Raw genomic sequence first — 25,363 nt, 5'->3', positions numbered from 1 at the left:
ATGTAGTGTACCCAGTAATTACTTTGACTTTTAGATACTTTTATGATAAAGTAACTAATTTTTGTTTATTGTTAATTTAAGGAAATTTTTCTTTAACCTTTCAGATGATACAGCATTGTTTGAGTTGATTCAACTAGTTCCACCAGGTACTGTATTATATTTTGATAAGGTAATTGATGTGCAAACCCATGTCAAAAAATGCTTTTAAAAAATAGATATTTTCCCTTTCTTCCCAAATTAAGAATGAAGTTGAGTTTCTAGTATTGGTCCACTATGCACAGAACAGCAATAGATGAAAATAATAAATACATAACAATTGGCATGAATCATATTTGAACATGTTCTAAAACTGAATAAATAGTAATAAAGGAAGGTGGAAAATTATATGCTATCATCCTAGCGTATTTTGTGACATTCATAAAAATTGACTTTGAGTTTTTGTGATTTTTCTCAAACAACATTTTTTTTTGATAAGATAATTATCTTTGTTTTTGTATGTTGACTGTTACTGGGAATGGGGAGTGGAATAAAACCTTAACTGTTTAGTGAACATTACAAATCTCTGGGGTAGGTAAAATTAAAATTAAAATATGGAGGATAACTTGATTTTTGTTATTTACTTCTGTGAGTATAGGAGAAATCTATCTTAATCAAATAATTATTCTATGTGAAAAGTGGAGAGCTATATGTTACTAAAAATTAGTAATCTAAAAGATTTTGAATATTACATGTATACTTAATTTGGGTAACCACAAATTCTAGAAGATGTCTACATTTTTTTCCAACATGTAACCTAATGTCTTACAATGGCAATTAGAAAAGAATGGAAGATAGGAAAAATTTATGGAGATGGTAATTACATTTTAGATTTGTAAATGTCATACCAACTTGATATGTTTACAAGGACTTTTTTTCTCTAGAAACACATAGGTACTCATAAAATTTGCATGAATATCTCCCTTCTATAAAAGGGGGAGGGAGAATTAGTAATATGTACTACATTTCTGAATAAGGAATCCATTTAACATAACTTTCTTTTAATTTTCCTTTCATAGAAAAAAAAAAAAAATGACCCTGAAGCAGAAATTTCAGTAAGGCATCAGGCACTATATATATTGTACTTGATCATATTGTTTCTAAATAGAATATTTTGTTATAATTTGAATCATAGGGTATCTTTCTTGTAGTGGGTGAAACACTGTCTACGTATGATGAAAATACACGGGATTTCATGTTCCCGGGTCCAAACCAAATTTCTGGACACCATGATTCAAACCGCCAGGTTACCATGAGGAGGATTTCTGGCCTTCGAGTAAGTGTATTTTCTCAGTCAGTCTGTGATGTAGGATCATTGTCAAAAGCCACCACGTAGGCTTTAATACCTGAAATGTGAAGAACTAATTCAAAGTTTAATTTGGTTCAAAACATAATTTTTTTATGAAATTATGATGTTATTTTAAACATACTGAAATCTGAACAAAGCCCATGCATCTTTCATCCAGAATTAACAAGTGTTAATTTGCCTTATATTCCTCAGATTTTTCTCCTCTCCTTCTGCCTCCCACCTCCCCACCTTCCCTATCTGTCTCTTCTCTTTATTGTTCTCTCAAAAGAATGACCAATAAACATTTGAAAAGGTGCTCGATTTCATTAGCATATAGGGAAATCCAAACTAAAACAACCTTATGATTTCATTTTTATAGCCGTAAGGTTGGTAAAATTTAATAAAATATGACCATATTAGAAGTGTGAAAAACTGGAAGCTCTTCCATACTGGTATGCCATGTAAGTTGGAACCACCACAATTCAGAGTTATCTAGTAAAAGCAAAGATTCTCATAGCCTTTCTCTAGGTATGTTTCATGGAGATGTATTCTCTCTGGTATACTAAGAGCCTTCCTAGGGATGTTCATTGATAGCAATTTCATAATAGTGAAAAATCGGAATAATTTAAATGTTCATTAGTAGGAGTTTGGATAGATTAATTGTTGTATGTTCATGTCATGGAAATATACATTTATATACCTAAAAGTGAAAGCTGCATCGTGACAACCATCTCTTCCATCCTTTCCCCCAACTCCCTTCAACTTTTGTTGGGTCATTTAGAAATATATTTATCCCTGAAAATGTCTTCCACTTAGAGAAACTGAGAGAAGACCCTGCTATTTCAAAGAAGAAAAAAAGCAAAAGATGTCTAGGTTGAAATAATTTGGACAAACATTTTTTTACTGTCTTTATAAAATGTTAAAATAGTATGAGTAAGGAAAGTGGGGTGATATATGAGCTAGTATGGTAAATTAAATACTTTTCCCTATAGGTCTAGGTTTATGATATGCTCTGTTCTGGGAAATAGCAACTTCAGCTTGCTAGAAGTTTAAAAGTTGACTAGCAAATCTACGAAAATATACTTCCTTTGGGATATTATCAGTGTCCATTAGCCATCTTCTATATTATGAAAACCTTCAAAGAGTGTTTCAGCAAATGTATGGAAGCCTGCAATGAAAAAAAATCTGATTTTAAAATTATGGTGTTTTGAAAGTAATTTAAAATGCTGTATTATAACAAATTGGCAATATAAACATAAAAGTATGGACCATTAATAAGTATCTTCTTCATTTACTTTGGGTTTTTTACATACATTCAGATGTTGGATTACTAAGGCAAAAAATACATATATATATATATGTATGTGTATATATATGTGTGTGTGTATGTGTGTATATATATATATATATATATATATATATATATATGGTGGTGTGAGGAGGTTGGCAGTTCCTCTCTCCGTAAAAAACAGGCAGTTCCTCTCTCCATAAAAAACTGGACAAATTCATCACAAAAACAATTTCAGGACACCAGAAACTGGCAAATAAGACAATTGAGACAGACTAAGTTCCGGATGTTATAAGGAAGTGTTGAATAACTATATTATACACCTGAAACTAATATTACACTGTATGTTAACTAACTAGAATTAAAAAAAAAAAAAGGGTGTTTATGCTTAAATAACGGCTGAAACGTTGGATAAAAATGGCGGCAGCATGTGGCCTTCTTGCCTGGGACAGCTTCCATACCCTGCAAGGCCAGTGAGAATTGTAGCTTCACCAGTCCTGGGGCTGGGCAGAAAAATCAGAAGCTCTGCTACTAGAGGGGTCAGAATCAATTTTGGAGAGTGAGACTATGATACTGTGATTTAAAGTAAGAAATATATATTTGGTCTTTATCCTTGTTCTGGCACAGAGCTCCCAAAATCCTTGGAATTTTCTAAGTGATGGGGAGCAATAAAGGTGTCTTTTGTTATGTTAATGAGGTGACTTTTGGAAAGCCCCTGTATAACCTAAGGATGGGGGCTGGTTGCCAGGAGGAACAACCCTGGTATTAGAGGGTTAAAACTTTCAGCCCCTTGACCTCTGGGGAGGATAGATGAGGCTGGAGATTGCATTAAAATACCAATGGCCAGTGATTTAATCAATCATGCCTATGTAATGAAACCTCCATAGAAGCCCAAAGGGCCTGGGTTTAGAGAGCTCTTAGGTTGCCGGACTCATGGAGGCAGCTCCTGGGAGAGTGGTTTCCCTGGGGAGGGCATTGCTCCATGTCCCTTCCCACATACTTTGCTCCATGAATCTCTCCCCTTTGGATATTCATCTGTATCATTTATCATATTCTTTTATAATAAATTGGTAAACAGTAAACTATTTTCCTGAGTTGTGTGAGCCTCTCTATCCAATTAATTAAACCAGGGGAGGCGGTCATGGGGACCTCCAAATTATACCCGATTGGTCGGGAACACAGGTAACAACCCAGTCTTGTGATTGCATCTGAAGTGGGCTGGGCAGTCTTGTGGGACTGATCCCTTAACCTCTGGGATCTGATGCTGTTGCCAGGTAGATAGTGTCAGAACTGAGTTAAATTATAGGACCCCCTACCTGGTGTCACAGAGAATTGCTTGGTGGTGTTGGAAAACCCACACGTTGGAATTGGTGTCAGAATCATAAGGACAGATAGTGTGGCTTCACTGGATTCAGATGAAAGTGGATGAAAGAAACCCCACAGCTTTGATAGGCCAATGGCAGTTCCAATTAGAGTGAGTAGCCCATCTGCCAGAAAGTTCACAGAAGTAAGGGAGCAGTAAAAGGGCTGAGATAAGCTCTCCACCCATTCCTGGCTGTTTCTGAAACAATGCACATGCAATGAGAGACCGAGACTGTGAGAGCCCAGCAACAAGTGAAACTCAGTAGAAACTGCAGACCTGACTATCTTTGAATGCATTCCCCAAGCCACATACAGATAATCAACAAAGAGTGGAACCCTTACAGGTTCATGGGATGACTACCAAGCTATGTATATATAGGTGAGACTCCTAGAAAGATTGGAAGAATCAAAAGATATGGCACATATAAAGTGAATAGCAAAATGGCAGATATAAATCCAGTCATACAATTATTGTATTTAAATGTGAATGGATAAAACACTCCCGTCAGTAGTTTGTTGCACTGGCAGAAGACAGTGCACCCTTCTTCAGAATTCTTGTGACAGGGGCGCCTGGGTGGCTGTCGTTAAGTGTCTGCCTTCGGCTCAGGTCATGATCCCAGGGTCCTTGGGTCGAGTCCCACATCGGGCTCCTTGCTCCGCGGGAAGCCTGCTTCTCCCTGTTCCACTCCCCCTACTTGTGTTCCCTCTCTGGCTGTGTCTCTCTCTGTCAAATAAATAAATAAAATCTTAAAAAAAAAAAAAGAAAAAGAATTCTTGTGACATCTGTCTGAGTCTTAGGCTGTTCTCCTGAACCCATTGCTGTGGCAAGAATTCCATCACATCTGGGATTAAATCCTGGCACTCTCACAGACTACCTGACTAAACTCGAGCAAAGCACTATCATATGAAGATATCATAGGGCTGCTGGGTGGATTAATGACACCTTGTAAATGGTTACAGCAGTACCTGGCACGGAGAACGCTCTGTAAATGAGAGTGATATGGTGATGGCTGTCGAGGTGATGACAGTGCTGATGATAATACCCCCTTTAGACTGTGAACTCCATAGAAACAGAATCTGTGGCTTTCTCATCTTTGAATTTAACTCTCAGCACAGTACTTTGCATGGAGTAGGCACTTAAATGCCACTTGATTGAATTGAATGAATGAATTACATCTCGTAGACTTCATAAAGGAACTGGTATTTGAGATGGAGTGATGATTAATTTTATGCCTCAACTTGGTTAGGTTATGGTGCCCAGTTGTTTGGCCAAATGGTAGTCTAGATGTTACTGTGAAAGTATTTTGTATATGTAATTAATATTTACAAACAGTTGACTTTAAGTATAAGAGATTACCATTGACAATGTAGGTGGATCTCATTTCAATTAGTTGAGGCCTGAAGAGCAAAAACTGAGGTTTCCTAAACAATAAGGAATTCTGCCTCAAAACTGTTATGCAGAAATACTTCCTGAGTTTCCAGCCTGCTAGCTTGCTTGCAAATTTCACACTTAAGATTGCAATATCAACTTTTTGTCTGAGTTGCCAGCTTGTGGATTGCCCTATGGATTTTGGGCTTGCCGCTCTCACAATTGCATGAACCAATTCCTTAAAATAAATCTCTCTCTCTATATATATTAGTATAGTATATTATATATATATGTTCTGTTTTCCTGGAGAACCCTAACTAATACATAATGGTTTTGAAAGCTCAGTGAAAATAATGGCTAAAACACTGAGTATTTACTATGTGACCAGCAATATATGGGGAAGGGTAAAGTGATAAGTTGCAATCCAGGCTATGGTAGTTATAAAATATGTCCACAGATGATTTGATGCTTCTCTCTTCCAAAGGCAGAGCTAATTCTCCAGTCTCCACTTAGTGACTCTAACAGATAAAACATGATTCAGTGACAGTATTAGACTGGAGACCAGGTCATTAAATGCACTGTGGCTTCCTCCTTGCTCTCACTACTGTATCAGTCACTTTGGGCTAAGCCAACTGCCATGTGTGAAGACATTAAAGCACCTCTATAGAGAGGCAGAAGCTGGAAAAGCTTTGCTAGAATGTTTGTGAAAGCTTGAAAGGTCTTGAAGAAACTCAGATGTGTGTTTGCAGGAAAATAAGGTAAATGCTATTGGAAATTAGGGATAAAAGGGTTCCTTGTTATATAATGGCAGAAAGTTTAGCCACACAGTCGCCTGCGGTAATGTGGGAAGGAGAGAAATATCTAATGAAATGGATGGTGTGTCTAAGACTTTTGGTTAGAGAGTTAGAGGGTCTGCTTGGTTTTCTTGCTGCTTTATAGCAAAATATGAGAGGAGAGAGATAAGCAAAGGAAAGGCTGTTTAGCAAAAAGGAATTGGAATTTACTGTTTCTGAAGATTCCCAGCCTTTTCCAATGGCAAATAATGTTAAAATTAAGGAATGACTTCTGAGTAAAAATCATTCCAGGCACTTCTGGAAACTGTGGTCTGATGGTGAAACCAAAGGTATAACTATAAAATCCTTCATTAAAATTTCAGAAAGATCCAAGATGTTGTCTCAGAAAATAATTTAATCAAATTAATAATTAATAATTTAATTTAAGTTTTTCGAAGATGCTAAAGGGCAGTCTCAGCAGAAGCTGAGTGTAGAGAAGGGTGCAACTTGTGTCTAATGGAGTGAACTTCAGTAAGATTCATATGAGAACCCATATGTTTTTTAAGAGTGTTATATTGGTAGAAACACCACCAGCTTGGTCTGAAATGCAGAGAGATCTCACAGAATGAAAAGGCCTTTGGACCCCCAAAATTCTGTTGACAGGACTCACGCTCAGAACACTGTGCACTCCAAATATGGTCTACTTCTCCTTGGAAAGGAGTGATAATTCAAAGGTTGGAAGCAAGAGCCCAGAGGAGTCCAAAGGATAGTTATTTCTGGGCAGGACCAGGACTAAACTTCTAATCAAGGAACTTCTAACATTTTCTTGGCTGGATTTTAGAATTTCTATGGGCCAGTGATGCCCATTTGACTCTTGTTTACTCCCTTTTTGAATAAGAACATCTGGAGTGATTATCCTGCACCTGCTGCATGTGTGTGCTTTAGGTACATGTGGGGCAGATAACTTGTCTCTTTGTTTCATAAGTCTTCTAACTATGAGGAACTGGCCTTAAAGAACTATTCTTAAAGAACCATCTGAGGAAGCTGAATAAGGATTTGACTTAGATGCCAACATCCTGGATTTCAAGCTGAAGTTGTAAAAGGATGAGACTTTTCTTCTTTTCTTTGTAGAGCATGAGTTTAGTTTACACATGAAAGGAGTGTAACTTGTGGTCAGAGGGTGGACTGTGGTGGTTTTAAAATATGTCCACAAAATTTTTGATATTCCTCTGCTGAAAAAGAAGTCTAACTTCTTTGTCCTTGAGTGTGGGCTATACTTCAAGGATTCTAATAAATAGGATGTGATAGATGTGACAGTGTTAGATTTAGTAGACTAGGTCATAAAAACGATTATGGCTTCCTTCTTGCTTTGCTTTGGGAGAACTAGCTGCCATGGCATGAGGACACTGGAGCGGTCTTATGGAGAGGTTTATGGGATAGAGGAGCTGAGTCCTCTTGCTAAAATCTAGAAAAGAACTGAGACCTCCAGCCAACAGCTATGTGAACAAGCCTTCTTAGGAAGCAGATCCTCCTGCCTCAGGCAAACCTGCAGAAGACCGCAGCCCAAACAACCTCTTGACTGCAATCGCCTCAGAGATTTCAAGCCAGAACCACCCAGTTCCGCCTCTGCCAGATTCCTGACCCATAGAAACTATCTGAGATAATAAGTGTTCACTCTTGTTTTAAACTGCTAACTAATATCCTGTGAGGCAATAGATAACTAACAAATAGGCATAATGGACTTCATTAATAAAAGTTATGTTTGCAGAAAAGCAATCATTTAGTTAATTCTTAGGCAACTCATTATTTACCTTTTCTGTAATATGATGTTTGAAACTCTCAAGTTGGTATGTCAAAGGCTGGGTTTGTAAAAGCATTTCTTGATTATGTAGTTAAGTATGTCTTAATTTGTAAAAGTAAAAAGAGCTCAAATCCATTAAGTGTTTTTGTATATTTATGACTTTAATATTATATCATTTAAAAATCTTAGAATAATTTGACAGGGAAATACTTGAAAATGAAAAAATATATTAATTTTTACATAAAGGTAATATAATCACTTGTAAGGGAATCATCAGCAATGAAACTGTTTCTTGCTAAAATTTAGCATCACTGTATTGTCTTTATCTTTAATAAGAAGGTCAAACCAACAAATGAAACAGCTAAATCTTGACAAGTGTTTGTTACTTCAGGTCATAGTTTTATCACTAATAGTTATATTTTTTTAAAAATTGAAATATCTAATAATACCCTTTTTCCCCTCAGGGAATTGCTCCAAAGCTGGAATTTTCTACAACTTCAGTGATAACTGAATGTCTGATAAGTTCAAGGAAGTGCCGCACTCAGGTTGAACTCATTTAAAGTGTTTAATGGTTTAACTTATTTGTTCATATTTATGGGCATTGGGCAAGAATTATTCTTTTATTTTGGCCGCAACTCTTTTCACTTTTGGGGGTCAGTCTTTAAGCAAAACAATTATCAGAGGTATTTAGCAGTTTGGTTGCATCTTAAATGTGAGAGTGAAGAGTTTGGTACACATGATAGATGGCGCCATGATGTTATTGTTATTATTTTGTAACTCTATGGGCCTTTTTTTTTTTTAATGCAAAGCAATCAGCCTGCCAGAAAGATGTTGAGATCAAGAAGTCCCACAGAGAGCTAGATCTGAGGCTTCTATAAATATTACAGAAGTTACAGGTGACTGCAGAAAGTTCAAAGGATACCTTTTAACAAATGTGACCAGAGGTTCTCTCTCATGCAGGGATATTGGTGTTTAGTGAGTATGGTTTCTTGAGTGTCTCTAATTCTTATATGACTCTTGCTCAGTTTGGTGGCCATACTGATGCTATCAGACTGAGGGAAGCTTGGACACTCCAACCTCAGTACCTTCTATATTTGTAAAAACTGCCTTTAGTAAACTGAGATATCTGGACCTAATATTTCATTCTTGTCTAACTTTTTACTGAGTCACCAGGATCATCTTACTGCCTTGTCCATAGGTTATCTAATAATGTCTAGGCATCACTCATATGCAGTTGCATTATGATTAGGTAACAATGACCAGCATGTGATGAAGAGCCAGTAACATATAAAGCACAGAGGACCCAAACAAGGCACGACTGGACCTATGATGGAAAAAGTGTACTAATAATTTACTGCATTCTCAGTTTCAGAGTAAATTTGCTGAGGAGGGTAACAGTGACGTAAGCTAAGAAAGGTAAAGCGTGGTTATATAAAATTATCAAGGGGATCATTCTTATTTTGTTTAGCAAGATACGTAGTGTGCCAGTTTGGCTACAGTTAATTATCTTTGAAATGCAAGCTGAAATGCAGCTATTAGAGATCTAACAAACTATGTTTGCCAAATGCAAAGATGTTACTGACTTGTTGTGCAAAACTGTATATTTGTAAATTATTAACAGTATTTTACCTGCACTCAGACAACATTTTTCTCTCCTCATTGGGGTATGCCCTTCTGGTGGATGGGTAGAAAAGTCCTTTTTTGTATGAACTATGGCATATGCACAGAAAAGTACATTCTAAGTGTATAGCTTGGTGGAAAGTCTTTCGTAAATGTAAAATTGTCCCCTCATCACTAGTTTCATTGAACTTAAGAACTAACGTTTTCCTCTGTAAACTTTTGGGAAGACTCATTTCTTTTTTAACTTGCTATTTCAGTATTTGTCATTTGTTCTTTATTGAACAGATGTAAGAAAATAGGATAGGTTTTGGCATCAGTGTTTAAGAAAATATGCCTCAGAATCAGACAGATCTGGGTTCAAGTTCCTCACAAGGCTGCTTTAAAGATTAAATTAGAGAATAGGCAATGTGCCTGGCACGTAACATATAATTAATGAATTTGATGGCTGTTCCTAAGGTTTTTTTTTTAAATAATTAGGAGAGAAGACAATGGTTAAAATACAAGATAGAAAACATTATCTGGTAGGCACAACAGAGTATACACATACACATTAAAATTTTAGCCAGAATTTTAATCTTCTTTGACCTTATTTAAGAATGTGATAAATCTGCTTTTTAAAAAGTGAATATTAAAGTTACAATTAAAATTTTAATAGCTACAAAGCAGCATTTTCAGGTTCAAACATAAGAATAAGACAGGCCATTTTGGTTTTTAAAAGCAGAATGAGTGAAATAAACTATAAAATTATTTAAGTTTACAAATAGTTATAATGATCTTTATTCCTTTTGGCATATTATTTTCAAATTGATGTTTTGTCACCAGTTAGATGGATTGAAAAAATTAAGTATATTATTGTGATTTTCTGAAATAAAACTAGTTTTCCACTTATTCTTTTTACCTACTAAAGGTAGAATTTATTATTAATAGTTAAATATCAATGGTAGTTTTATTAATTTGTATGCTGGATCAGGTAGTTTTTGCTGTGTAAAAAGCAACACTAACTTTTTGACAGTTCTGTGGATTGATTGGTTGATTCTTTTGGTTTGAACTGGCGAGGCTAGGGCTGAATGATCTATGATGGCATCATTCATGTCTGATAGTTGGCTGAGTTTTTGGTCTGGGAGGAACTTTATATTTCTGATAATTTGCTTGATTTTAGCTGGGATGGTGGCCACAAGACTTTCATCATCTAGTAGGCTAATTTTGGCTCATTCACACGGAGGCAGGAAGGTTTCCAAAAAGGAATAAAAGACAATAGCACTTTTTCAAGTCTCTCTTTTTGTCCCAAGCTAGTATCCTGTTGGCCAGAGGGAGCCATCGTGTTAACAGCATGTAAAAGCCACTATTTTAAGTTTTCCTGGGCAGTAACAGGATACATTAAGGATTGGATAGGGTTAGACAGCATGTATCTGTACTACATATTCCACAGTTTATAACTTCTAATAGTATTCAACATTCAAAAATTGTAATGAAGAAAGAAGGTGGGGTTAGTTGTTTTAGGTTTGGTATAATCAGAGGTAGGTAAGGAGGAACTTTACAGCATTGCTGAAATGGATGATGTTGGGTTCATCTGGGTCTGAAGGTAAGAGATATTAAAAATGTATGAAGGTCTGGGGAAAAAGAGGTCCAGGGACTGAGGAGGTGAGGAGGGCAGGCAGCAGATCCAGTGAGAATAAAAGAAGTAGAATGAGGAAAAGTAGTTTTGGTCAGCAAGGGATTTTCGGAGTTTGAGATGCAATGGATCTGCATAATGATGAACTCTAAGATGAGGTGGAAAAAGGTAATTAAAGCTGAGAAATAGAAGTCTGAGTCCAAAGTCTTGGACAGATTCACTGCTTGAACATTTATTACAACTCAAAGGTCCTTCCATGTGCTAACATTCCTGCTTCTGTGCATCAGTGTGATGTCATAGAGATAGATGAAGTGTGATATGGTAGAAAAATTCTGAATTACTTGTTGAAGTCATTGAACAAGGTGGGAGAAGGACTGGGAGAGTATCAACAGCTGTAGAGGAAAGATGAGGAAATAATCTGATGCTGCAGGTCTGTATGAAACTCATGGACTTATTTTCCAATTAGGAAAATATATATTTTTCCTGTTTATCTACTTTTTAAAAATATTTGACTCTTTTCCCTTCTATATCACATTTATGTTTTAATATATACTTAGAATAGATACCCTTAGTGAGTTAGGGAAGGAGGGGTTGAGAAAATAGAGAAGGAGGTAGGATTGATAGGTTTTTAAAATGATTAAAGTTAGGAAGACAAAGTTTCTCAACTGTCCATTTTCTCTAATATTAGAAATCTTATAATTCTAGATAATGAATTAAGAGGTCTTATATTATTTACCTGTAATCCAAACTTTAAGGCACTCAAAAGGCAGAGACTAAATAAAATGTTATCCTAATAACGCAAAAAAATTTTAGAAATGTAACATTTGTTTTTTAAAATTTTAGACTGCTAACCAGTTTTACTAGTAGAGTACTAGTCATTAAAGTTTATATGTGTCTTTTATGTCTTTTTACTTTTTTACTTTTATAAAAATATGGAACCAGAATTAAGATGATATGGCTATTGGTCATTGAATTGTAAAGTTTTAATTTGGAAGACATCTTAAGATCCTAATCACCTTGTATAATCCAAATAATACATTTCATGAAAATACGTATAAAGCCGTTTTTCAGATGTTCACATTGTATATATGTATTTAATCATAGCAGTATAAATGAAACTTATTTTAATAATTTTCTCCATAAAGATTTCATAAGCAACTAATTAGCCATGTGTATTTGTAACATTACTAAAGAGAGCCCTCTTGGGGCACCGGGTGGCTCAGTCAGTTAAGCCTCCGACTCTTGATTTCGGCTGGGGTTATGATTTCAGGGGCATGAGATTGAGCCCCACATTGAGCTTTGTGCTCAGCGTGGAGTCTGCTTAAGATTCCATCCCTCTCCCTCTGCCTTCCCACCCCATTCATATACTCTCTTTCTTAAAAAAAAAGAAAAAGAAAAAAAGCCCTCTTAAATTATATAGCCAGTTACTTGAATACTTAATTACAAATGATAAACCAATGTTTATGTTAATTTTTTAGTACACTGAAAACTAATTTTTCTGACCTTGTTTCTTAGATTTTTCCAATGATTAAATATTGGGCTTTTATTTTCATAAGTACTTGTTAGACTTAAGAATACCATGTACTTTATTAACTATTAGACAAAGAGTTATCTAGCATAGATAGGAAAGACTAGTTGGCTTTGATAGATTATATGTGCCTTAAATTAATTTTTAAAGTTTTTTTCTACCTGTAACTTATAGATAGATACATATACATGTATCTCTACATATAGCTTCTACCCATGTTAATTTTTATTTTTTATGTTTAGGATAAATTTATTTACCATACGGCTCCAGTTGAAAAATCACACGGCAGACTGCAAAGCAGAACATCAACATCAAGATCACAAAAGAAAAAATCCAAGTCACCTGAGAGAAATAAATATTGCATAAATGCAAAAAACTACGAACAGCCTACAATTTCTTCAAAATCACACTCTCCATCTCCCTACACAAAAAGACGCATGTGTGAGCTATCTGAAGACACCAGGCGGCGGCTGGCCCATTTAAATCTGGGACCCTATGAATTCAAAAAAGAAACAGATAAACCTCCATTTGTGATTAGACATGTATGTGTTCTCTTAAACATTTCCATTTGAAACCAATCTAATCTGTTGTTTTACTAAAATATTGTTCTGAAACTTCTTTCAACTTCGGGCTTCTATTAATAATTTTCTTTCCTGAACTGTTAGCTGAGGAATCTAAAATGGAAAATTAGAGTAAAAGAACATTCTTTTTTCAGTCTTTAAACCTGACAGAGATCAAGTTCCATTATGAATACTATGTTAAATCCTTTAAGTATCCATTTCCTTTCTTCCTATACACTGGACGGTGTAATAACTCTACAAATTGAACTTAGATGTAATTGACATTAGTACTAAAATGGCAGAGTAGGGTTTTAAAAGAGGACCAACTTTTCTTTATGAAAAGGAAGACCCCCCTTTTCTAGCCTTTTTAAAAATTATAATGGAAAGTTAAGTTTCCTTTGATATTATGTCCCTTGGGTAAACCTTACATAGTGGATCTTTGAAGCAAATCACTATTTGATGAGGATGGGAAGGCCTTTGAAAGTGAAGAGAGTTAGGGTAGCATAGTTGTTATCTTCCCAAACAGAAGACTGCTTTTGATATGGTTTAAGCTTAGAGCTTGTGTTCGTGTGATAGTCAAGTAGACTTGGGCTAATTTTAGGGGTCTGTAATATTTCAGAGTGTTTAATAAAGGACTTTCTTAGAATTCTCATAGTTTCTTGAATTTTTGTAAAGAATTTTTATCCTAAAAGTATTTCTTTAACAAAAGCTTGCAATTTAATAAAAATTACTAATAAATACATATAATAGTAATAATGAATGTTAAGTTGTAAGTGCCTACAGAAGCAAAACAACTTTTGGGGTTATCTATAAAGTTATTTCTGACTTTAATGTCTAGTTCATTTTTTTCTAAATTCTAATATGTAAATATAACATGTAAAGATGCTCCTTGGATAATCTAATGGGTTTTTGAAAATACACCATCTGAAAATTCAGATTTTTTGTGTGTGATATATTTTTTTTAATTTTAGATATAATTACATTAAGCAACATTTCATTCCATTTTTATTTTTGACTACGAATCATTTATTCTTTTAACCTTAAGTAACAGGTTTTTTATTGTAAAAAGAAAACTTATAATGGGTACTTTTAAATGGTAATATTTTATTGAGATTATTGTGATTACATTTGTCTTTTTTTCTATAGATTTGTTTATAGGTGCTGGCCACATTTTTTGTTGTTGTTTGGACATATCCAGATAAGATTTACTTGCTGGTTTGATGGCAGTTTCAGAAAACCTTTCATTTTATGACTGCTCGCCGTTGTGAATTAAGTTGAAAAGATATATTAAATTCTAATCTGAAGGAATAGTAGCATTTTAATTAAAATGCCTATGGGCAAAATAACCAGTAATAGTTAGTGGGAGTTAGCCACACACAAAAAAAAGAATTGTTGAGGGAAATAATTTCTTTTCAAGTGCTCATTAAATTGCTGTTTTTTCACACTAGTGTTCAAAGTGGAATAATTCTAATACTGCTAGGTGTAGGCCTTGATGTTTTCATTGAAGAGATTTCCTTTATAGCTTTCCAGATCATAGAAAAAAATGCATGCTTCTAAGCCTACAGTTAGAAAATTGCTTACATTGGGGTGCCTGGGTGGCTCAATCTAACTCTTGATTTTGGCTCAGGTGGTGGTCTCAGGATCATGAGATTGAGCCCCACATCAAGCTCTGGGCTTAGCAGGGAGTCTGCTTGAGATTCTCTCCCTCTGCCCCTCCCCTCCATGATCTCTCTCTCTCTCCAATAAATACATAAATCTTAAAAAAAAAAAAAAAGAAAATTGCTTACATTATCATATAAGAAATGGGATTTTTCCAATTGTATTTGCATAGAGATGTATTTTCTTCCCCCATAGCCATTAATGATTTCAAAAGCACTTAATAAATTGATAAACAAAATTTTAATTTCATGGGCTCCTGGATGGCTCAGTCGATTAAGTATCCGACTCTTGATTTCGACTCAGGTCATGAGCTCAGCGTCGTGAGATGGAGCCACATGTCGGGCTCCATGCTGGGCATGGAGTCTGCTTAAGGTTATCTCTCTCTCCCTCTGCCCCTCCCTCCCCCTGCGTGCACGCTCTCTGTCTCTCTTTCTCTCTCCCTCCTTTCCTCATCTCTCAAAAAAAATAATTTCATACATGCATATGTAAAAAGTTAATAATTTTAGGAAAGACTTTCTAGTTTTACATACATTGTGTGAAAAACAGTCTCACATAGTAAGGAGCAGTTTCAAGAAACTAACTAGAATGCTCCCAAACAAACTAGCACAACCATCCCAGAAAAGGTAAACAGAATTATTTTCTTTTACCTTGATCCAGAATAGGATCTTTTTTTTCTATTGCAGCAAAATACTCATAAAATGTACCACTTCAGCCATTTTAAAGTGTATAATTTCAGTGGCAGTAAGTACATGTTGTGCAACTGTCACTACGATCTAGTTCCAGTACTTTTTCAGTCATCCCTAAACAGAAACCCTGTACTCATTAAGCATTCACTCACCATTTCTCCCTTTCTTCAGCCCCTGGCAACCACCAATCTGCTTCCTATATGGATTCTCCTACTCTGCCTTTTCATCTAAGTGGAATCCTACAACACGTAGACCTGTCTGGCATCTTTCATTTAGCACAGTGTTTTTGAGTTTCATTCATGTTATAGCATGTATCAGTACTTGGTTCTTTTTATGGTTGAATAATATTTCATTGTGTGGGTATATACCACATTTTGTTTGTCCATTCATCTGTTGATGGACATTGGGCTGTTTTCACCTTTTGGTTATGTGAATAGTGCTTCCATGAACATTCATACACAAGTTTCCATTTGAGCATCTGTTTTCATGCCTAATTGCTTTAATACCTAGGAGTGGAATTGCTGGGTCATGTGGTGTGTCTGTGTTTAACTTGTTGAGGGATTGTCAAACTGTTTTCCACAGTGGCTGTCCCATTTTACATTCTCTCCAGCAATGTTTGAGGGTTTCACTTTATCCACAGTCTCACTAACACTTATTATTTTATTTTGTTTTCTTTTTATTATAGCCATCCTAGGGGGTGTGGATTGGTCTCTCATTATGGCTTTTTTTTCTCATTATGGTTTTGATGTGCATTTCCCTAATAAGTAATGATGTTGAACATCTTTTTATGTGCTTTTAGCCATTTGTATATTTTCTTTGGAGAAATGTCTATTCAAGTTCTTTGTCCATTTTTATTGTTTTTTTTTACTTTTTGATATTTAGTTGTAAGTTTGTTTTATGTATTTAGGATTCTAAATCCTTATCAGGTATGATTTGTAAATTTTTTTTTTCATTCTATGGCTTGTCTTTTCACCTTTTTTTAAAATTTAATTTTTTTAAATTGTGGTAAAATATACACAATATAAAATTTACCATTTTAACCATTTTAAGTATATAGTTCAGAGGCAGTAATTATATTCACATCATGAAGTAGTATCTCTCACTATGATTTTGATTGGTATTTCCCTAATAATTAGTGATATTGAATATTTTTTCTTGTGCTTATTGGTCATTTGTATATCTTTTGGAGAAATGTGTATTTAAGTTCTCCCACTTTTTAACTGAGGAGTTCTTTTCAGGGTTGTAGAAGTTTCTTTATATATTCTGGATATTAATGCCTTATCAGATAATTATTTGAAAAAATATGTATTTTTTATTAAATGGTTTGCTTTTCACTCTCTTAATAGTGTCCTTTTATGTACAAAGTTTTTAATGTTGATCAATAGAGCTATCTTTTTTACAGTTTATATCACTCCTTTTTCTTTTTCATTAGAAAACATGCTTAGCTGTGGGGCGCCTGGATGGCTCAGTTGGTTAAGCAACTGCCTTCGGCTCAGGTCATGATCCCGGAGTCCCAGGATCGAGTCCCACATCAGGCTCCCTGCTCAGCAGGGAGTCTGCTTCTCCCTCTGACCCTCCTCCTTCTCATGCTCTCTGTCTCTCATTCTCTCTCTCGCAAATAAATAAAATCTTAAAAAAAAAAAAAAAAAAAAAAGAAAACATGCTTAGCTGTAATAATCTGTGAGCTATAAAGCACTAAGTGTGCTGGGCCCTGAACACAGCCAAGTAACGACACTGTTTGAATTCAGCATCTATCTAAGTAGCAAATGGCTAAACTTGCTTTTTAAATGTGGCAAAATAGATTCCTCTTTTTGTAGTTTTGTAATGGAAAGCCAACTGGGCAATGGGGTAATGGACATTTCAACTGTAAATTTGTTAATTTTAAAATAGACTCAAATTTATAATTAAAAAATTCTGGAGTTTAATTTCAATTTTATTTAAACATGAACAGCAAAATACTCAACTAAGCTCTGGCTTCAGAACATGCCTAAACCACACAGGCACTATCATGTTAACCTGATGACTACAGTCTATGTACTTGAGTTGATTTTCAGGTGCCATGAGACTGAAAGAACATTTAAGTTCTTTTTGACTTTCAATCTTGCTTCTTCTAGGTCGACCCCCCAAGTCCCAGGGCTGATGCTTTATTTGGGTCTTCTGGCAGAGACTGTGAAAGAGATGGATGGTCTAGGATGCACAATGGTAAGTTAAAAGTTGTCTCTCTTCATTACTTTAGTTTCCTTGGTACAGTCAAGTCTTTCACTTGGCATCAATGAACAAAAATAGATTCTTTGCTGTGTTATTGGATAATAAGGCATAGTGCTACTTTTTATAACTTGTGAGATACCCATATAGATACTCTCTAAAAATAATAGAATTTCTATGCTCCTATAAACTAATCTCCCTCTTTGAAACTCAAAATACATAGTAGCATATTGAAGACTGATAACCTTCTAGTGAAGAAAAAAAAAACCTGATTTTGTTTTGCTCAAAAATTTCTAAATTTATTTGACTATGGAACCATTTTCCTACTTTAACATATACTCTCCTTAGTTTGTGGAATAGGCTTTGGGAAACACCACAGTAAGAAAAGTTGAAGGTTATGGGTTTTGGACATACATTTACACATATATTTGAATACTTGCTCTGTCACTTATTTATAAATTGGGCATTCTTGAACAAATCATTTTAACTACTTTGATAATCAGTATATTAAAGAATGAAGATAACACAGTAAATATGACCATGTAAAATGTCCTAGCACACCACAGGCCTTAATATCCACTGTCATTATAATAATACTTAGATTTCTGAAAAGATAACGTCCTTTAAGTTTAGTTTACAGGAATCTTTTTTTTTCATCATAGGCCCTAGTTCTAATGGTTAGATAAATTATTTCCTAAGTTCAATCTGAAGATGACTTTTACGAAGAAGATTAAATAGTGTTATATGATTAGGGATATTTGAGTGTTAATATCTATAATCACTGGTTAGTCGGTTCAGCAACCATTTCCTAGCAGCCTTTAAGTTAATTCACTACCTACTGAGAAAGGCACAGAAGAAGAAAAATGAGACAGTGAAAAAAACACAATCATAACATGTAGTAAGCTGCATGTGTAGAATCTTTTTTTTTAATGGGAAAATGAAACATTCTTCTCGGAGAACATGCAGAGTTTGTGCTAATTTATTTTGCTTTTTTAGCATTAGCAGGGAGATAGATGTGGTAATCACTAAGTCTTTTATAACCACAATAGCAGATTATATGCAATTAGGGACAGATGTTATACTCTGTTTCCCCTCTTGGAAGAAATTTATGGACATGGAAAAAAAGGTTTAAGAACAAGAAAATCGAAAATAACTTCAATATAGATATTCCTTTGGAAGATGCTTTTGGAATGCACTGAGGTGTCTGATTTCTTTTGATAATTATTATGTATTTGCCAGCAGAACTGTTAGAGTTTCCAGTAACTTTTGATCGCCACAGTCAGCTACTTGTGTAGAGGTACAATCAGAGAGGTCAATAGTGAGGTCTGCTTTTTTTCTTTTAACTTTTTATTTAGACATAATTTCAGACTTACAGAAAAGTTGAAATAGTATAAAGAATCCCCATATAACTTTCAGAATCCACAAATACTAATATTTGCTTTTCCCTCTTTATCTCTTCCCTCCCCCCCCCACCTCCACCTCTGTATGTATGTTTGTATATAAACTTTTTTTTTTTTTTGACAAGCACATTGCTATGGACAGAATTGTGTCCCTCCAAAATTCTTATGTTGAAGCTCTAACCTGAAATGTGGTAGTATTTGGAAATGGGGAAAGGTAATTAGGTTTAGATAAGGTTAGGAGGGTGGGGCCTTCATGATAGGATCAGTGCCCTTATAAGAAGAGAAACCAGAAATCTTGCTTTCTCTCTCTGCCTCATGTGGACACAGGCAGGAGGTAGCCATCTTCAAGCCAGAACTAGAGCTCTTCCCAGAACCTGACTGCACTGGCACCTGGATTTCAGACTTCTAGCCTCCAGAACTGTTGTAAAAGCCCCCAAGTCTATATGGTATTTGTTATGGCAGCCCAGGGAGACTAATGCAGATATTATGTGATATAATTATGAAAAGCAGAAAATGGACAATGAAATAATAATAGTAACTAATCTATAAACCTAACTCAGATTTTGCTGCTTGTCCTCATAATATCTTTATAGCAAAAGAAATTGCACATCATGCATGGTCTTCAGTTAACATGTCTCTTTAGTTTTCTTTAAAATGGATCAGTTCCTTAATCTTTCTTTGTGTGTGACATTGATAATTTTGGAGAGTGTAGGCCAGTTATTTGGTTGAATGTCCCTCAATTTGGGTTTGTTTGATTTTCCCTCATGATTAAATTTAGATTATTCATTTCCCTCCAGAATACAACAGATGTTATGTGTTACTCTCAGTGCAACATGTCAAGAAACATGTGATACTGCTTTGTTACTGGTGATATTCATTTGCTCGTTAATTAAGATGGGGTCTGCTAGATTTCTCCATCATAAAGTTGCTCTCTCTTCCCTTTGTGGTTAAGGGGGAGATATTTTGAGACTATTATATCCTGTCACCTCAACTTTGATCCCTTTAGCATACATTGATGATTCTTGCTTGAAAAAATTTGTTACTGTAAAGTTTGTCAAATAGTGATTTTTAAAAATTCCATTATTCTTTGTACATTTATTACTTGCCCTTCTACTATAAGGAGTTTTTTCATCTCATTTCTCTACTTTTAATGTCCCTATTCTTTTTTTTATTTTATTTTATTTTTTTTTTTAAAGATTTTATTTATTTATTTGACAGACAGAGACACAGCGAGAGAGGGAACACAAGCAGGGGGAGTGGGAGAGGGAGAAGCAGGCTTCCCGCGGAGCAGGGAGCCCGATGCGGGGCTCGATCCCAGGACCCTGGGATCATGACCTGAGCCGAAGGCAGACGCTTAACGGCTGAGCCACCCAGGCGCCCCTAATGTCCCTATTCTTTTGACTGCTTTTTTTTTTTCCTGTCCGGCAATTGGGTGGTTGTGTTTTGGAGTCTCATCAGCTATTGAAATACATATGGGAATTTCTTATGATAGAATCTCTTATTATGATAGAGTGAATTTTCATTAGTGACTTTAATGGAAATTCTTAAACCTTTTCTTGCCAAATTATCCTACCTAAATAATTCTTAAGTTTTATAGGATACCATTTCACCACCATTGACTATTTTAGTCATCATAATAATCACATGAGGATGAATTTAACTTTATTTGATCAAGAAAAATGACAGAGGCCTAGACAGGTTAAGTGGCTTGTTGGAGAGTTCCAGAATAGCCCTGGTTGGTCTGGGGTCCAGGGTTTCTTGCCCCAACCCCTCCCACCACTCTCCTCCCACTTTCTCTATTTCCATTTAGATGTATTTTTTTTTTAAGATAAATTTTTCAAGCACATTTTCTTTATCTGGAATTTCCATAGTATATCATTCTAACTGTAATTTGTGCAGTCCTTTTGAAGAGATCCGGCATGTCTTGTGCTGCAAGAATGTTTGTAAGCTTTATCCAGTCACTGGTGTTTTTGAAGAGGAAATTGAGGGCATCATCCTGGCCCCTTTTTTATTTGCTTAGAATATGAAAAGATGTTAGATTCTGTCTCCCCGTTGGAGGAAACTTCTCTTATTCCCTTCATTTTGAAGATTCTTTTATGAGTTTCATTTCTACCTAAGATTGTAATCTTTTATGAGCTTCCGCTAATCTCTTTGTTTGGTGGTTATTGTTTGTAAAGTAAAATAAATTGGAAATTACATTCCAAAACATAATATGTCATTACTCGAATAGAGAACAATAAATGGTAACATTTTACTATTCTGAGTAAAATAGCAGACAGTCATTGTATATATAGTTACTAGCAAAATATCTTGTTTCAGCTTTTATTTAAATGTGTGCCTCATCTCATAGAGCAGTAGGCAGCTGAGCTGTGTCATTTTAGGAATTCCTTTTTTATTTCCTATTATTTATTAAACATTTTTAACAACTTTAGTGAGCTATAATTTATATATCATAAAATTCACCTATTTTGAGTGCACAACTGAAGTACTTTAAATAAATTTGCACAGTTATAAAATCTCCACAATCCATTCTTAGAATATTTTTATCATCCAAAAGAGTTTCCTCATACCCATTTGCAGTAAATCTGTATTCTCACCTTGAGTCCCTGGATTGTTTCCACTTTGGGCCATTATGAATGATACTACTTTGAGCATTTGCATTGAAGTCTTTGCATAGACACATGTTTTTATTTCTTTTGGATATCTAGGAATGGAATTGCCAGTTCATATGGTAAGTTTATATTTAACTTTTTAAAAAATTGCCAGTTGTTTTCCAACACGGCTTTACCATTTTACATTCCTACCAGCAGTGTATGATGGTCCAGTTTCTCCACATCTTCAACAGCACTTGTTATTGCCTTTATTTTAACCATTCTAGTGGATAGGCAATCCTGTTTCACTGAAACTTTAATTTATATTTGACTAATGGCATTGAATGTTTTTTCATGTACTTATTAGACATTAATTTATCTTTTTTCATGATCATCACTCTTCAGTCACTGATAAGTTTGCTGTTTGCTAACCTTCAGACAAGAAAAAAATAGTGAGGGGGAAAGTCTGAGACTTTTGCTGATGAGACTTCAGACAACAATAGAAATAAGAAAGATGAAAACATCAGAGGTCAGAGTAAACAGTTTCTGGTAAAGGTATCACAGGTGAGCAAGAGACACAAAACACATGTTATATGTCTTTCCTTTTTAGGAGGTGGGATCCCCTAAGAGATATTAAACCCTGATTTTATTTTATAAAGCTGGACATCTTAGCTTTGCTTCCAGTTATAGGGACTGGCATATAGCAAATGCATGGCTGTGTGCTCCATGAAGATTCACAGGAGAGCAGAGGTCAACCTTAGGATGTTATGTGGGCCTTAGGATAACAATAGGGTAATTACTGATAAAGGACTCCAGGGGCATACTCTTTGGAGGTTCATAGGTACACACATTCATCAGCAGGGATGTTTTGCAATAGTAGTAGCACTCACTACCAGAATGGGGTTCAATTCCTTGAAATTATGAAAAAAAGGAAGATGATAGTACCCTTCAAGGTAAGGTACTATAGAGGTTGCCAGAATAGAGATTGATTCATAGGGAACACATATTGGCTGTAATCATCAGAATGGGGCTCAAGAATTACTTTGATAGAAAGGATGAGCTGATACAGGGATGCTAAGTTTTAGATTAAAGTTCCTTAAGTCCTTCTTGGTTAAAGTCAGGATTGGTCCTTTAGGACTGAGTCATATTTGAGCCTGTTGGGTGAGGGTCAACTGTGGAGAGAGGAAGGATGCAAAGGCTCTAAGTTACCAGACTACTCCCAGCAGGAATGGTGACCTTTGTACAAAGTGGATCTTAGTTTCTATATTAGATGGTTGCTATGGAAATATTTTGATGACTGATTGCCACATTTGTTTTTAACTCATACAGTTAGTCACTACTTGATATTTGACTGATTTGATTATATATCACATCTATTTTGTTAAATTCAGAATCTGATGTCATTTTTGAGACTAAAGGCACTTTCATTCTCTTGTATGAACTAATCAAAGACCTTAGTTCCATTACTTTTGGCTATATAGAAAGTCAGCTTCCTGAAATGTAAAGTAGAAATAACCGTTCGCCTTATGTGTTCTTTCAGTCTGCTCCAGCTGCCATAACAAAATACCATAGATGGGACTTAAACAGGAGACATTTATTTTTCTCACAATTCTAGAGGCTGGGAAGCCCCAAATCGAGGTGCTAGCAAAGTAGGTTTCATTCTAAGACCTCTTCTCTTGACTTGTAGAAAGCTGCCATCTCACTGTATGCTCACATGACCTCCTTTTTTTGTGTAGAGAAGGAGATGTGGAGAAGGAGATTGGGGGGTAGCATGCGAGCACATGTGCATGTGCAAGCTCTCTGCTGTCTCTTCTTAGAAGGGTGCTCTTTCCATCGTGAAGGACCTACCTGCATGACCTCATCTAATCCTGATTACTACCCAAAAGTCCCATCTCCACATACCATCACTTTGGGGGTTTGAACTTCAACATAGGAATTTTGGGAGGAGACAAACATTCAGTCCATAACACCCATTCTGTTTCATGAGGTTATTAGAGAACCAGGTAATGGCTAACCTTTATTGAATGTGTTTTCTGTTGGCCTTGATTCTAAATACTAATATTCATTGGTTACTTACAATAATTAAGAATTTTAGATACTGTTATTTATCTCCATTTTACAGATCAAAAAAAATGAGGTATAAAGAAGTAAAGTCCAAGGTGATCAAGGTCACACACACACACATACATACATGCACAATCTGAATTAGCTCTAATTTTTCTTCATATTTTTCTTAAGTGTGACCCATCCATTAAGGCCCAGGTCAGCTTTCTCCTCCTTTAGGAAGTTTTCTCTGATTGTCTTCAACCTTGAGAGATTAATCTCTGATACGACTTTTTAAAATAGCATTAATTGCCTGTACCATTCTGACTGAGCCTCTTCTTTTATGCTGCTGTTACCCAACTTTGTATAACTTAACCGAAGTAAATTACAAGCATTTCCTGAGCATGGGCCATGACTTTTATCTCCTTTATCTCCTGCTTTTAGAATATAGTGAGTAATTATTGGTAAGGGTGATGAAGTGCAAACATTGGGAACCTCAGTAACAGCTGGATTTCTAAAAATAAAAGAAAATTATAAATCTATCTCTGTTAGGGTAGGTTTACAAATGGTTTGTGGAAAGCCGAAGACATACTGACATTTTAATATACTGATACTTTTAATATTACATTAGCTGCCAGAAAGAATATATACCAAGTACAGAAATTGTTATCTTAATTTTCAAAGTTAGCACGTGTAGAGAATTAGGTTCATTATGTCTGTATCATTCTTTTATTTCTGCTACTGTGGCCATGCTATACATTATTAGACTTTATGGAAAAGGAGTTGAGCTGGGATTTATTTTTATTTTTAATTTTGAAAAGCACTTGAAGTAAGTTGAGTCTTACTGACTTAAATGGTGAAGTTGGCCTTGTGTGAAAGACATTAATGTTTCAGCTCTTCTCTGTAATGGTTCAGGACACTTGGAGAACAAACAAGATCTTGTGCCATAAAAGAAAGCTAATTAATTGACTATTGACTATCCTAGATCTCTATCTATATAATAATTTCTTTTCTTTTTTTTTTTTTTGGATAAGGTGGTTTGGGAAAGTAAAATATAGAATGTTAGAATGCTTTTGACTAGAATGTGTAAGGAAGTAGAATTGCAAATTATGGTTCTGATTTGCTTGAATGTCAATATACAGAGATTATAATACTTAAATGTTGACTCCTTTAAGTAATGAGGAAAACCCAAAATCTGCATCTGCAATATAGTGGTCCTTATCCCAGGAGAGAGTTAGAATGGTTTTATAATCTGCTTTGTTACAGATACTGTGCTAGGAACTTTCTTAAGCGGTATAATTTAATCATTACTATGACTCTCTGAGGCAAAGTAGGCATTGTCTTCATACTTTTAAATGTGCTATGGTGAGCGCTGTGAATTGTGTAAGACTGTTGAACCACAGACCTGTACCTCTGAAACAAATAATACATTATATGTTAAAAAAAAAAAAAAAAGAAGAAGATAGTAGGAAGGGAGAAATGTAAGGGGGGAAATCGGAGGGGGAGATGAACCATGAGAGACTATGGACTCTGAGAAACAAA

The 25,363-nt window shown here is 35.3% G+C and overlaps 1 protein-coding gene across 9 annotated transcripts in view; it reads left to right on the top strand.

Moving 5' to 3' along the window:
• SPATA6 (spermatogenesis associated 6) overlaps positions 1–25,363 on the top strand; it is a 140,005-nt gene that overhangs the window by 52,240 nt on the left and 62,402 nt on the right. For all 9 annotated transcript variants that reach the window (XM_081818410.1, XM_081818411.1, XM_081818413.1 and 6 more), the window contains 5 exons: positions 105–146; positions 1,188–1,312; positions 8,382–8,462; positions 12,920–13,219; positions 17,697–17,784. In XM_081818410.1, coding sequence (XP_081674536.1) covers positions 105–146; positions 1,188–1,312; positions 8,382–8,462; positions 12,920–13,219; positions 17,697–17,784 — 636 coding nt within the window. The remainder of the gene's footprint in view (positions 1–104; positions 147–1,187; positions 1,313–8,381; positions 8,463–12,919; positions 13,220–17,696; positions 17,785–25,363) is intronic.

The sequence above is a fragment of the Leptonychotes weddellii genome, chromosome 4, assembly GCF_054177405.1.
Source record: "Leptonychotes weddellii isolate Sample4059 chromosome 4, ASM5417740v2, whole genome shotgun sequence".
In the NCBI taxonomy this organism is placed as follows: domain Eukaryota; kingdom Metazoa; phylum Chordata; class Mammalia; order Carnivora; family Phocidae; genus Leptonychotes; species Leptonychotes weddellii.
Note: the sequence above shows the minus strand (reverse complement) of the source record. Positions and strands in the feature narration are given on the sequence as shown.